Source organism: Oppia nitens, unplaced genomic scaffold (genome assembly GCF_028296485.1).
Source record: "Oppia nitens isolate AA-2021 unplaced genomic scaffold, nextdenovo-longstitch-racon4-pilon3 scaffold32_pilon_pilon_pilon, whole genome shotgun sequence".
NCBI classification, from domain to species: Eukaryota; Metazoa; Arthropoda; class Arachnida; order Sarcoptiformes; family Oppiidae; genus Oppia; species Oppia nitens.
In genome coordinates this window covers 807,351-824,409 of record NW_026533213.1, presented here as the reverse complement: position 1 = coordinate 824,409, position 17,059 = coordinate 807,351, and the positions used below count along the sequence as shown (strand labels likewise).

Genomic DNA, 17,059 nt, shown 5'->3' with positions numbered 1-17,059 from the left:
AGGGTCGCACGTATGCCATGGACAGCAACCGTGTTGTTTTGAGCACGTGCTGTTTAGTTTGCCGCACGTGTGAATCGGTACACAAGTACGCGGATAACATGGACATCCACCGCATACATAGCCCGGACAACATAGTCCTCCTCCGGTTAGACCATTACCACCACATGACCGGCCATTGCATTGGTTTAACTCAATACTGTTTGTTATAAAATATGTTAAAACAATAGTAATTATGATAAACTTGATAATCATTTTTTAAATTTTTTACTATATATAAAACTTGTATTTTTTGTAAATAATTTTTTTTAATAAACTAAATTTCTATATAATGATTTCAAGTTTATATATAAGTTTTATTTTTCAATTTTTATTTTATTTTTATTAATATAAATAATAGCATATCATTGTTTCGAAAGATAGTCAATACTATATTAAAATTAATTTCATTTTTCCAATTAATAATTTTTAGATTTTTTTAATATTAAATATTGCACAGTAATAAAAATAATTTTTCAATTGATTTACTGTATTGTTATTATTGTTGCTAAATGTTTTCATTGTGCAACTAATACTTAAATAAACTATTATTATTAATAATAATTATTTTTAACAAAATAAATTAAAACTACTAATTGAACTTAAATTGAATATTGATTAATATCATAGAACCTTTATTAATAAAATAATGAATAAGTTAAATAGTTAATTTAAAAAAATGATAAAAGATATTTAAAAAAACAAAAATTGCATGTTTTGAGAAAATTTTTATTAATTATTTTTTTAAAAAATCATAATTATACAATAATATTTCTATCGAAAAATTATTAATTAAAAAATTATCTTGGTAATTATTATTATTATTATTAACAAATAACTTGGTCATATTGACAAGTATTTGTTTCCTGTTCACACTTATATCCTGGACAACATTGCTCCGATGTTTTACATGGACCATCACCATAGGTACAGGTAGCCCACTGTTTGCATGTACCCGATCCCCGAGGACACGTGTTTGAACATCCATATCCTGGACAACATTGAGGTAGATTTGGACCACACAGAGCACCGACAGTTGATGAACATTGTTGTGTTGTTACGTTAGCAGCTGCTGATTGACTTATAAAATATATAGACAATATGCAAAACAGGACACAAAACAGTTTAACTAACATATTGTTAGTTTGTTTTTTTATTTAATAATTTTTAATTATTAAATTTATTTAAAAAAATAAGTTTCAATTGTGTTAACTATTGAGATTAACAAATAACTATTCAGTACTAATAGTTATATAATGAGTTTTATACTAAAAAAATAGATATAGAAAACTATTATACTATTAATATAAATTTAATATAATTTATTAGTTATTTAATTAGTTAGTTATAGGACTATATTTTTATATAACAAAAATATGTGCATTATAATGTTTTAATAGTAATGAACTATTAAAAATATAATTATTTATTAGATAACTATTGTTGTAATATATATAATAAATTAACACCGAGTAAAACATTTAGTAATTATTTATTTGATTTCAATTTTAATAATTTTTACATATTATAGATAACAAAATGTCAATATTGAAATATTTTTTTATATATATATAATAAAAAGTAATCAAAATGATTTATTAATAATAAAATTAGTAAAATATATAAATTATATGTACAAACACACACACAAACAACAATAACTTAAAATTGATTATTAAATACATTTTTAAAGTATTAATTGAAAACCAAAATCTAAACATTTATAACACAACCGGCGGCCGGACAACGTCTATACTGACACGTGTTTGTCATTGAATCGCATCGATAATTAGGACAACAGCCCTTCAAACACGTACTACCTTTACGACCGCACGTGTTAGCCGGTACCAGATCCACAAAGACATGCATTGCATATAAAGCCTGGACAACAAATACCCGGTCCTGAACATGACTGGCCATTACAGTTGGCATCAAAGTCGGCTTCAATACTAGACATTAGATATGTTATAATACAAAAACTTACAATCAATTTATTGATAAACATTTTTTTGAATGTTGTTATTGTTGAAAAACTTATTGTTTTTTGTTTATTAGTTTAAATAAAATAATTAAAAACTAAAAAAATCAAATTTAATGATTTTTATTTGTTATAATACAGTTTATTCAAGTATATTTTGCTTTTCGAAAAATTACATATTAATTGTTTTAAGTTTAATAATTAGCAATTCATTGCTTCAAAATTGCCAATATTTTATTGATAAAAATTTCAAATAATATTTATCGTTTAGTCTGATTAATAAAAAGTGTAATATCATGTAGTATATAGGTATGATATTTTTATATAATATTAATAAAAAAAAAATATTTAACATTTATTAATGTTAATAAAAATTTAATTCAGTCAAACTGTATTGTCTCTCAACGGCACTCACAGTGTTGTCCCTCTGGACACCACGTACTTTTGTCCCGTGCACCGGGTTGACAGCTACCGCCACCCGGTTTATTGCGATATTTCACGCACAGGGAGTTACAATCGGTAACACCATGTATAAGTCGCATGTATGTACGGTATAGTGCTTGTGACACTGGACCATCACATCCATAGCCATAATTTTCGTTAAGCCATGCACAAAATCCAGCAACGTCGTCCAACGATTGAGCACCGGTTCCTATTGGGGACAGACAGCATACTAGACAGATAGCTAGTGCTAAATAGACAAACGTTTTCATAACTAGTATGTATAACACAGTACAGTATATAATTTTAAATAGTTATTATAATAGTTTTTAAAAGTTTTATGTTATGATATTGTCAAATGTGTTCATGAGTTTGACTTATATACTCACGACTTAATTATTATTTTGTTTTCTTATAAAATGTTATTATTATTAATGATGAAAATAAATATTTAAATAATATTGAAAAGCAAACAATATTATTGATTATAAATTATAATTTATGATAAACATTTGCTAACATATATTATTTAAACATTTAGACTGTAATAATGCAATAATAAGATAAAAATAAAATCTTTTATTAAATGATTAACAATAATAAAAACTAATCAGTAATAAAATACTTGATATATATAATAATACATTAAATGATTAAATTATAACAAATATTAATAGCATTTTAACATATGTATAACATTCATACAGTAAAACAAAAATAAATATATTTTAAAATAATGTATTAATTTCAATAATTATCTAAATTATATCTTTAAAAATATTTGTTTATTAATAATTTGATTAGAAAATAACGAATTGGTTTTAATATAATTAATAAATATAAAATTATTTATAAAAAAAATTAAAAGAAATAAAATTGTCTATAATTCTAGTTAATAGTATTTTTTATTATTTTATAAATATATAATTATAATAATAAAAATTACAATTACATCCAAATACAGTATTGTATAATATTTTATTATTTTAAAAATAGATATTAAATATAAAATAATTTTATGTTGTATCAATTAAATAAAGATAAATATATATAATATATAATATGTAAATACAGTCATATAAAACTTATTACTGAGTTGAATGACTTAAAAATTATTATATGATATATATAATTTTTATTGTTTAATTGATTTAATACATAAATATTAATTACATGAATAATATAAAAAAATTTAAGTCATTCAACTCAATAATAAGTTTTATATGACTGTATTTACAATATATGAATTTATATACACATTGTTATTACTAATAAAATATTATTAATGTGTTTATTTGATAAAAATATATATATAATTGTTATTTTCAAAAAATATATAAAATTGTTATTTACAAAAAATATATAAAATTGTTATTTACAAAAAATATATAAAATTGTTATTTACAAAAAATATATAAAATTGTTATTTACAAAAAAATATATAAAATTATTATTTACAAAAAATATATATAAAATTGTTATTTACAATTTAGATATACCGTATATACTGTATAAATGTTTTTATTAGTATATATGTTTTATTATATTTTAATTAAAAAAGAAATTAAAAATTCTACTTAAATAATATTTTAAGATTTTTAACAAATTATTTAATATTATGAATTAAAATCAAATAATAACTTTAGATAAAAATAATATAATATATTATTAAACAATTTATTATGCAATTATTTAGTAAAAAATTAGTATAGTTATTATTATATTATTGCAAATTTATTTTTATTAATAATAATATTAATAAACAAAAAAATATTTAACATTTATTAATGTCAATAAAAAATTTCATTCAATCAACTGTATTGTCTCTCAACGGCATTGACAGTGTTGTCCCGTTGGACACCACGAACTGTTGTCCTGTGAACCCGGTTGACAGCTACCGCCACCCGGTTTTTTGCGATATTTCACGCACAGGGAGTTACAATCGGTAACACCATATACAATTCGCATGTATGTACTGTATAGCCCACGTGCCAGTGGACCATCACATCCATAGCCATAATTTTTCTTAAGCCATGCACAAAATCCAGCAACATCGTCCAACGATTGAGCACCGGTACCTATTGGGAACAGACAGCCTAATAGACAGATAGCTAATACTAAACTAATAATTAGTTTCATATTGATAACAACAATAACAAAAATAAGTAATTTAATTATTTTAACAATATAAATATTTAGTCAATTTTCCTTAAAAATCTAAACTTTTAACTAATATTAAATGATATATTGTGCGATCAGTTTATATACAATTTTTGAAAATAAAATTTTAACTGATTCATTTTGAACAAATAAATAATAATATAATAATATTTCCTAGAAGTTCAAAAATTTTTTTTTTGATATATTTATTGCCAATAGATATGATTTCAATAATACAATTGTTTTGAAATAACAATTTTTAAATTTAAAAAAATAATAATAATGATGTTTTTACACTTAAAAAATATATAATATTGATTTATAAAAAAAATTTAAACTACATATAGTTACTTTAATGTAGAAGTCTCTAAAAATTTAATAATAATTTTCAATTTATAAATTTTTACTAGTAGATAAATAGACATATATATAAAAATTATTTTTTACGATAATATATATATATATCAGAATAAACACAATTTTAGATTTTGTTTTAAATGATTAGATATTATAATAATTTAAATTTTATTAAACAATTTTCTTTTAAAATTACATTTTATATTATTACAAAAACATTTTTTATCTATTGAAAAATTAAAACTTGTATTTATTAACATATCAATTAATATATCACTTTAATTTGCAAATTTTAATTTAAAATAAAATACTTAATAAAAAATAAACTAATTTTTGTTTTTTTCTTGATTTTATTATTTAGTTATTTTACAAGCAATAAAATTTATCAAAATCAATTATACAAAAAAAAAATCATTATAATTATTTTATAAAATTTTGAGAATATATATCATACTTAATTATATTTTAATAAATTATTTTATTATTATTATTTTAATTTAGCAAAAAACATCAGTACAGGCTTGCGGTGGGGGAACCAGTTTACAAGTGCGTGATCCCGGGTCACACTCATACTCGGGACAACATTTGGCCGATGTTTGGCACTGAGCTCCCTGTTTGCCACAATTGCTCAACTGTCTACATGTGCCCGAACCGCATTGACATTGGTTAGAGCACCCGTATCCCGGACAACAGTATTGACCGCGAAGTATATCACATCGGGCACCGATAGTTGAGATACATTTATCAACAGTTTGATGGCTATCAATACAATAGTTTAATAATATGCATAAAATAGCAATAAGTTTTAGATTCATAATTGTGATTATTTTTTTCTTTATATAAAGTAATTATTAAGTTTTATCAATATATATATAAAAATACAATAACTTTATTATATACAGTATTATATTAAATATGTTGTATATTTATACCAGTATATAATTAATGTTATATCTATTGTGTTTATTTTATTTACTATTATAAATTTATGCATTATAATGTTTCATTAGTAAATTTAGTATTTGAAAATATATTATCTTTATATATTATACAACTATATTGTATTAGTACTGTATGATAGAAATTTTAACAGAAATAAAAATCTATAAAATTTTTAGATTTTTATAAAAATTATTTCTATAATATTTCAAAAATTAAATAGTTATAAAACTAAATTATTTAAGTATACAGTATTAACCAATGTACATTTGAAAATTATTGTAATAATAATAATGCATAGATTCTATATGCCATAGAATATTATATATTGTTGCAGTGAAATATAGTATTGTTAATATTTAAAATTATCTAGTTAATTTAATATAAAAATTTAATCCAAAAATATAATAAATAAAATTGAATATATTATACTTTGTTTACTGAGTTTTTACTAATAATTTATTAAATATTTAATAATTTAAAGAATAAAACATTACTTATAATTAATATATTATACATAAAAAGGCATACAGTTTTAGATTCATAATTATAATAATAATTTTTATTATATCTTATTTGCGAAATTTTATCAGTAATATTCTAAACAAAGTCAGAATTAGTATTGATTAAAAAAAATTATTATAAAATATTTTATAAATATTGAAATAGAAAAACATATTTACAGTAAAATAAATATGCATTATAATGTTGCATTAGTAAATTGTTATTTGAAAATAAATCAATTTATTAGATAATTATAACTATTGCCTTAATAATAATTGTATAGAAATAATTTTTTGTTTGTTTAATTGTTTTATTAGCAATAATACTATTTTCAAATAATTGAAAACATAAGAAATTTACTTTATATAATGTACGTAATATTATATCTATATATTAAAATATTGTATTTTAACATTAGTTTAATTATTTTTTTAAATTTTTTTTTTATTAATTATACATTTTACTAAAAATATTAATCAGTTATAATTATTTAATTATATATATAAAAAATTAATGATTATATAATTAGCATTTATTTTCATGACAAACAGGTCCCATACCTAAAAATTCATTGAAACATTGCCCACATTGACACTGTCTATTGCATCCAGCACATTTTAGTCCTCTGGGACACTGTATGTTATCGGGACCACTACATTGATCATTGCCATTACATTGGACCGCATCAGCCATACTATGCATACTATAATATACTAGAAATAATAAAACCATAAATTTTGATATCATTTTGCTTTTTATGTATGACTGTTGTAGTGAAATATTTAATTAAAAATTAAAATAATTTTTATTTATATACTTTTTAGAATCTATAAAAAATCTATTAAAAAATGTTTTATTATCTTATTAGTTAATATATGAAAGTTTTTTTGTGTCATGCTCATTAGTAAAAAATTGTGATTGGTAAATTTTATATGACTAACCTTAACTAACTTAAATTGGTAGTTACATTGATTTTGTACATTATGATTACAATTAATAATAATATCTTTTTATTTTTTAAAACTTTATAATATAAAAGATTAAATTGAATACAAAATAAATAATTATTTGTTTAATTTTTAATTGCAAAAATTTAAAATTTATTAATTCTAACTATTAATTAGATACAAATTAATTTCAGCCAAAAAAATAGTTTATAAATTATCAATTTTACAACAACAAAAAATCATTTATAAATTATGAATACGTAATAAAATAATATAATTAAAAAATTATCTGAAAAAACATAAATTATTAAAAGCAAAACTAATTTAAAAAATAATAATATTTACAGCATGTAATAAGATCATCACATTTGTCTGCATCTATACTACTATATAAACAACAATAATAAATTAATAAATTTGTTAATAGACTATCTATTTGTTTTAATGATATTATTTCTAACTGATTACTAATAGTAACTATTTTAATATTTTATTTCTAAAACAATTTAACAGCAATATGTTTTTATATTCAATAAATTTTTCTTCAAGTCAAAATTATTATTATTAGTAGTATTAAAATTCAATATACATGTAGAATCTATTATTATTGGTTAATTTAATTAATTTATTTTTAAAAATCTATTTGTATGATAGTAACATGTATATTATGATTTATAATAATAATAATAGTATATAATAATAATAATAATAATAATAATTGTATACAATTTTTTAAAAAATTAATTACTAATTTTAAAAATCATTATATGTTTTATACAAAAAATAATTATTAATAATGATATTTATTCATGTTTTTCATAGGAAAATTTACATATAAAATGTTTTTATATTTATTTTATATTAAAAAAAAACATTAAATAATTAGCATTATTAGCATCTAAGATAAGGAGGATTGCAAACACCACCATTTCCATGATAAGGACTACATCGACCACAAACACATCGTTGATTACAACCATAGCATGTCAGACCATTGGGACACTTGATATTATCGGGTCCACCACATTCACCCACACCATTACATTTAGGACATGTATTGTTACCTGAGCAAATCGGATCTTGTGAAATGGATATTCCTATACACTGTCCACACTGACACTCTTGATTGCATCCATAACATAACTGTCCACGGGGACAGTTGACTTTATGTTTACCACCACATTCACCAAAAGCAACATTACATTTATACGGGTCCTCCAAATCAGCGATACTATACATAAAGTAGTATACTATGAATAAGTAGACTATCATAAACTTTGTCATCATTATGTTGTTGTTGTTATTGCTGTTTATAGTATAGTATATATATTGTAGTTTTTTCAAGTTATTTACTATGACTATACTAAAATGTCTGCTTAAATAAATGAAAATTGCTTAACAATTTATATATGTTTTTTAAAAAAGTAACTAAAATAATGTTTTAAAATTATTTTATTACATAATCAAAAATTATTGTTATTTTTTTGTCATCTCACTATTATACAAGGTATAAATTTGTTATATTTGTAATTATTAGTAAATATTATTTTACTGTCTGTCATGATTTTAACTAACTATCATTTTTAATATTAATTTTGTTTTGTTTCAATTTTTTAATTTCATATGAATTTGATAAAAATTATGAAATCTAAATTGTTTTTAAAATTCAATTTCTAATTATCGTTGATTAAGTAGTTTTTTCTAATTACAAAAATACTAGTTTGATTAAAGTAACATGTACATTATAATTACTAATAAAAATGATATTTGTAATATTTTTATCAATAAATTTAATTTGAAAAAAAAACATTTTACTTATTGTACATAACATAATAAAAATAATTTTAAAATAAAATAGTATAATATAATAGACGATATTTGTTTTATTTTTAATAATTAATGTTTAAATAAAAAAAGTTACATAAAATTCTAAATAAAATAGTAATTTTCATACTAAAAATAACTAAAATTATAAATATACATTTTAAACATTATTTGATTTAATAATTTTTTGTTGTTTATATTTTTTATCATGCTCAGTTAGCATAGTTCATATGACTAAGTTTAATACTTAATATACTTAAAATTAACATTATAAATAATATTATATAAAATAATATAATATTAAATAATATAATAAAAATTAATAATAAATTTATACTAATGTCATTTTTACATAAAAAACATACAAGTTTATTAGTAACAAAAAAAATATTATACTTTAATTAAAATTAAATAAAATACTTATATTTTTAAACATATTAATTAATTTACTATAATAATTGCTTAAAATTTTATTTAATTAATTATTAATTTTTAAAAATCATTATAAAAAATACAAGTTTTATAGTAAAATAAAATAATTAATAATAATGATATTAATTCATGTTTTTTCTGTATTTACATGAATTTACATTTAAAAAAATTATTATAATTATTTAAAAAAAACAAAAAATAATATCATATTAGCATTTAGCATATTAGCAAATAGGATTAAGGCAAACAGGACCAGGACCAAGTTTAATACTACATTTACCACATAGACATTTTTGATTGCAACCGTAACATACTTGTCCATTGGGACATTGGATGTTATCGGGTCCACCACATTCACCCTCACCAGTACATTTGCCAGGACATCTATCTAATTTTGAGCATAGTGGTACTGGTTTATCTTTTAATGATTCCGGTATACACTGTCCACACTGACACTCTAGTTTGCATCCAAAACATATCTGTTCATTGGGACACTTGACATTATATTTACCACCACATTGACCAATATTGACATTACACTGATGACTGTCCACCAGATCAGCCATACTATACGTAAAATAGTATACAATGAATATGTAGACTATTATCAACTTTGTCATCATTTTTGTGACTGTTATAAACTAATAGTATTTAAAAAATACTGTATATATATATACTATAGTTTATTTTAAAATTATTTAGTTTAACTCTAAAAAACTTTTTGGTTAAACATAAAATATATTAGTATTTATATACGATTTATATGTACGTAAAAAATGTAAAAATAGTAGTGTTTTTGTATGATTTTAATTTATTACATAATCAAAAAATGTTGTTTTTTATCATCTGTATTATGAATTTTTTAAAATTTGATTTATTTAAAAAAATTGTTTTATGTTAATAACATGCACAATTATGTTTTTTAATTATAATGATGATAATTATACAGTATAAATAAATATATATATTTATTTTATATATTCTGAATTATATTTATTTTTTAGTTAATTTTTGACATAATAAATTATAATGTAGTTTCATTTAAAAACATATTATGGAATTTGTTTAATATAAAATAATTTTTTTAATATAATTTCTAAACATTACTAATAGTATTAAAATAACAAAATTATTATTATATAAATTTTTCTGTCTAAACATTTATAAAAAAAAATTAATGTAATTTCTGTTTAATTTATATTATATTTTAATAATTTTTTTGAAGAATTTATATTTTATTCAAAATATATTCAAAAAAATTCCAATTAATTATAAAAAAAACTAATTCTTTATAATTTAGTTAATAATTATGACTAGATTTTTGTTATATGCAAAAATACATAATATTTTCAAAATTAAAAATATATATATATATATTATAAATTTATTTAGAATTGATTTGATTATTTGTTAATATAATATAATAATTATATTTTGTTATATTATAAATTTTTATTGTAGCATTTGCACTAAAATAAATAAATAATTTTAGAGCAATTATTTAATTAAACAATAATGTTTTTATAAATGTTTAAAAAAATATTTTTAATTTATTATTATTGTTTGCTGTTATTATTAGATAGAAAACTAAAATTAATAAAAACTAAATATTTATAAATATAATTATAGACATTGTGTTATTAATCTTCAACAATTCTGTGATAATAATTAAGTTATGTATTTTATAAAACATTTAATTGTATAGTTAAACTAGTATTAATAGAAATATAATTAATAAAATAAGTATAACATATTGTACTATAAACGTAATACTTAATATATCAAAATAATAATTTCCTATAATTTTAATACTTATGAAACATTTTAAAACTTATTTATATTTAATATTAGTAATTATAAGTTATAATATTGCCGTAATATTGCAAAAAAAGTTAGTATTACAATAAAATATATTTTGTAAATAATTTAGCTAATAATTTTTGCACTGTAATAACTTTATTTTATTTTTTATTTCTATGTATTTGCAATTAACAACTATACAGACATTTAATTACAATATTATTATATAAATTTTAGTTATCATTTAAAATAAAATTTCACAATAAACAGTAGTATAATAATAATATGTAAAAATAATATTTTAATTTATTGTAAAAAAACATATCACATCATAATATAATTTACTTTATTTTAGTTAAAATTATTATACAATTTTGATTAAAATGAATTATTATTTAGAAATATTTTTGATTTTTATTTTAATAAATTTATAAAATATAATAATAATAATTTATTATTTATTATCAAACATATTATTAGCATTTTTCAGGTTGACTACAAACAGGTCCCAATCCAAACAATGGTGATACACATCGACCACATTCACACTGTTGGTTACATCCATAACATATTTGTAAACCCGGACACTGTATGTTATCGGGACCACCACATTGATCATTGCCATTACATTGGACCGCATCAGCCATACTATACATACAATAATATACTAGAAATACTAGAATTATAAGTTTTGATAACATTTTATTTTGTTATTTTTTGTTATTTTAGTAATAGTTTATGATTAGTATAAAAATATATTTTAGTTATTAATTGAAAATAAATAAATTATTTTCTTACTTTTTATATATGATTTAATATAACTTATATAATAATTTATTTTTTGTTATCATGCTCAGTTAGTACAATAGAGTTATTGGTTAATTTTATATGACTATGCTTAATTTTAGCTATTAAATCTAAATGATAGTAACATGTACATTATAATTTAAATTAATAATATATTATTAATAATATATTATTAATAATATGTTTTTACTACAAAAAAAATTAATGTAAAATTAATAATAACAAAAATATTATAGTTTATATTATTAAATATATTTAATTAATTTACTTTAATAATTTTTTTTTATTTAAACATTAATTTTAGAAATCATTATACAAAATACAGTATGTTTTACACACAAAATATTTTTTTATTACTTGTAATTATATATATTTTAATGTTTGTTATAAAAAAATTACATAAAAATTTTTTTAGCAATTATTTTTTTAAAAAAAATATAATAATATTATATTAGCATGTAATATTATTATGACAAACTAGACCATGACCATGGTAAATACTACAGTGACCACATAGACATTGTTGATTACAACCATAACATACTAGTCCATTGGGACACTTGATATGATCGGGTCCACCACATTCACCTACACCAACACATTTGGCCGCATCAACACTACTATATATACAACAACAATAATAATAGACAATTAGTATGCAAACTATAAATTTTATTGATAACATTTTATTAGTTGATGTCTATATAAATGTTTTAAGTAATAGTATTATTATTTTTTAATTATAAAACAATTGTTTTATAAGTCTATAATAGACTAACAATATATCTTTCTTTAGCTTTTGTATTTATAATAATTATATAATTTTTATTAAATGATTATTATATTTAATTTTATTATTATTGGTTAATTTTATTTCAAAAAACTATTGATAGTTGTATGATTAATATGAATGATAAGCATAATAAGTTATTATCATATTATTTGTTTTTTATTTTGTAAGCGCTTGCCAAATTAAAATTGTAATTTTTAATATATTTTTGATATTGTTTATCTACTAATTAATTAGTTTTGAAAATAGTATAAATATACATAACTTAATATTGTGTTTAATTTTGTGAAAATCAATTTAACAAATACAATAAAATATTGCAATAAAAAGTCTATAATTATGTTTTTTTATATATTAGCATTGTTTCATAAAAAAATATATTAATATTTTTTTGTTTTTATATGTGCCTGTATCATAAGTTAATAATTTATAATTAGATAAAAACTATACAAATTTATTGTAGCAAAAATAATGTAACAAAAATCTATACACAAAAATCAAAGTTGATAAACAAATAAATTATATAATAAAATATTTCTAATTATTAATTATTATAAAACTGTAGTCAAATATTCATAAATTTGTGCCGAATATTGTATTTCAATTACAAGAATTTGCAATGTTTTTAATTTTACTAATTTATTGGATATTTTTGCAATATTTTCATCAATTTCATCGTAAGATAGCTTTTTGTCTTTTAAATTCTGTTTAAAAAGTAATAATAATACAAATAATAAATACATTTAATTTTTTTTATAAAATATTTTTTCTAAATAAAAATAAAAATATATATACAATACAAACCTGAATTCTAAATTTTAACAATAATTTTGATAGTTTTTTATTAGCTGTACCTAAATCTACCAATTTTTTCATACTGTTCAACACTTTCTGACGCTTATCTGCAAACAATTTATACAAATCATCATAATTTTCGCCCATTTTGTTCAACAATTGAATAGTTTGACAATTTTTATGCCAATTTCTTATTTGTATCAAATACTGTGCAAAATAGTCGACATATTGGGCGTAGGATTGTAGATGCAGGTGCCGTACGCCAGGATCCGGTAGTTGGGCAATGGCCTCCAGTACACGCTTGTCATACAATTGTTTTGATGGACACAATTTACCGAATCGTTCGGCTATATAGTCCAGGCCCTGAAATTTATACCAAATACTGTCTTTGTATAGCAAACACTGTTGTTGTGTATTGTTATTGATTTGCTCAGTTAGCTGCTTATCGTTGAGCGATTGATATTTTTTACCTAACTGGCCATAGTCTGGCATTTTTGGCCATAGATTATCAACTGGACATTTTAAGGCTATATATATGTGTGTAGTAATTATATTTATTAAATAAATATATGTTTATAAATTATATTGTATATAATATTATTAATATAATCAGTTAAATATATTATTAATATTTTTTTATTTCAATTAATTTACCTGATCCAGTATTCAATAGTAAAACAATAGCTAAACCGATAGATATTAAAAGCATTATAATTTAAAATTAAAATGGAAAACTAGTAATTAAAATATATAAATTAACTTAATTTATTAGTACATAAATTATATGTTAATAAAAACAGCTGTAATATAAATTATAAATGATTTATAAATTTTAAGTATAATTGATATTAATTTGATAATTAGATATATATTTTACTTATTAATAAATTTATTATAGTTTAATTTAGTTAAAAAAAATTTTTTAAATAAAATTAATTCAATAAATTAAAAAATATTAATAAATAAATATTTAGATATCTAAGAATAAATAAAAATAATCTTGATAAATTAAATAATATAGTGTTATTAATCAAAATTGTGTATTAGCTTTAATGAAAATATTAGTTTTAATGATATCATTATTGTCTATTAATGTTCTAAAATTATGTTTATTTTTATCTATAAAACAATTTTTTATAACATATTTAACAATATTAGAAAAACAATAAAAGTATATAAATTTATAATTTTTGTTTTTATAGTAATTATAAAAGTTTTTATTTCTATTAAAGACAAAATAATGATTACTATAAATATTTTGTTGTTATTGTAAATGTTTGACAAATTAAGTTATATTTTTAAATTTTTTTTATTATAAGTATAAACTATAGATCTTCTAAAGCAAAAAAATCATTTAAAAAACAATACCAAACATTAATTGAAAAAATAACACAATTTTTTATCAAAAATATTCTTAATTATTAAATAACTTTTATTATTATTGTTATTATCATCATTAATACAATAATTTGATTTAAAAACTTATATTTATAATAAAAATAATTATTAGTATTAATTATTATTTCTAAATGAAAATATTATTATATAAATAGATAGATTAACTTGATAAATAAAAAAATATTAAATTTTATAATTGTATGTAAATAACATTATTTAACTAAAAACATCCAATCAGTGGACATCCTTTATATTTACATATTTTGAGTTGACTGACGCAACTATAGCCGGCACAACATAGTTTATCATTATCATTGCATGTTTCATTGAAACGTGCGCACGTGCTTGAATTGACACATTTGCCTGAATAGCATTCGCACGCGTCACACTCGTAGCCTGGTGCACATTTTTCAGTGCTTCTTGGTCGATTAACACATTTAGCTCCTGCAACACCACCACCAACTGCTACAGCACCATTACCAGCACCATTACCAGCACCATTACCAGCACCATTACCAGCACCATTACCAGCACCATTACCAGCACCATTACCAGCACCATTACCAGCACCATTACCAGCACCACTACCAGCACCAYTACCAGCACCATTACCAGCACCATTACCAGCACCATTACCAGCACCATTACCAGCACCATTACCAGCACCATTACCAGCACCATTACCAGCACCATTACCAGCACCATTACCAGCACCATTACCAGCACCATTACCAGCACCATTACCAGCACCATTACCAGCAGCTACAGCAGCAGTAGCTAAAGCAGCAGCTACAGCACCACTATCATCAACACTATCATCAGCATCACTATCAGCATCACTATCAGCATCACTATCAGCATCACTACCAGAACCACTACCAGAACCACTACCAGTATTACTACCAACATCACTACCAGAGTTTAGTCCTACACATGCAATCAATGGACATGGTTTACTTCCACATGATTTGTGTTGACCATAACTATAATCGCAACTATAACCATTACAACATGGTTTATCATCATCATTGCACGCTTCATTCATCTTTCCGCACGTACTTGTATTGACACATTTGCCTAATTGGCAATAACACGCGTCACACTCGTAGCCAGGGGCACATTTTTTATCGCCACCGAATCCACCAATACATTTAGCACCGGCACCACCACCACCTCCACCAACATTAACAGCACTATTGATTGAGTTCTGGATAGTCAACAAACATTGATTGAAAATTAAAATACAAACAATCAATTTAAATAATACGACCATGATGAATTTTTTAGAAATAATTATTTTTAAATTATTTTAAATACAACAATTTACTAAATAAAATTGAAAGTTTGTATTATATACTTTTGTTAATTATGTTAACTTCCACGTAATAGTATATTTATTTAATATAAGATTTTTCTATTAATTTATAAATTAAATGAGCTTTTAATAGATATATTTTTTTATTTTTCTAATTAAATTTCTAATTAAATTAATAATTAATAGAGACATCCAAAATAATGTGAAACACATATTTTTAAAATAGGCATATATTTTTATATAAAAAAATATATTTTCTAAAATCTATATAACATTGATATTTAAAAAAAAAATATTAAATTATTATAAATATTTGAATAAAGACTTAAGACTAATTCAAAAATTATGTAATTAAAATAAACTTAATTATATTATGAAAATTAGGCTATATATATATATATTTTACATGATAATGTTATAAAAATAATTTTGATAATATATTATATTTTAAACAATGTCTTTAAATTAATAATTAATAATATATCATACTACAAAATATGTATCATATAATTTTGATTGAATAATTTTTAATAAGT

At 20.5% G+C, this 17,059-nt stretch overlaps 1 protein-coding gene across 1 annotated transcript; it reads left to right on the top strand.

Moving 5' to 3' along the window:
• Positions 1-14,093: 14,093 nt before the first annotated feature.
• Positions 14,094-16,601, top strand: LOC128956734 (uncharacterized). The gene is made up of 2 exons (XM_054302447.1): positions 14,094-14,151; positions 15,650-16,601. The coding sequence occupies exons 1-2, from the start codon at positions 14,094-14,096 to the stop codon at positions 16,183-16,185; spliced, it is 594 nt and encodes a 197-aa protein (XP_054158422.1). The 3' UTR covers positions 16,186-16,601.
• Positions 16,602-17,059: the final 458 nt, after the last annotated feature.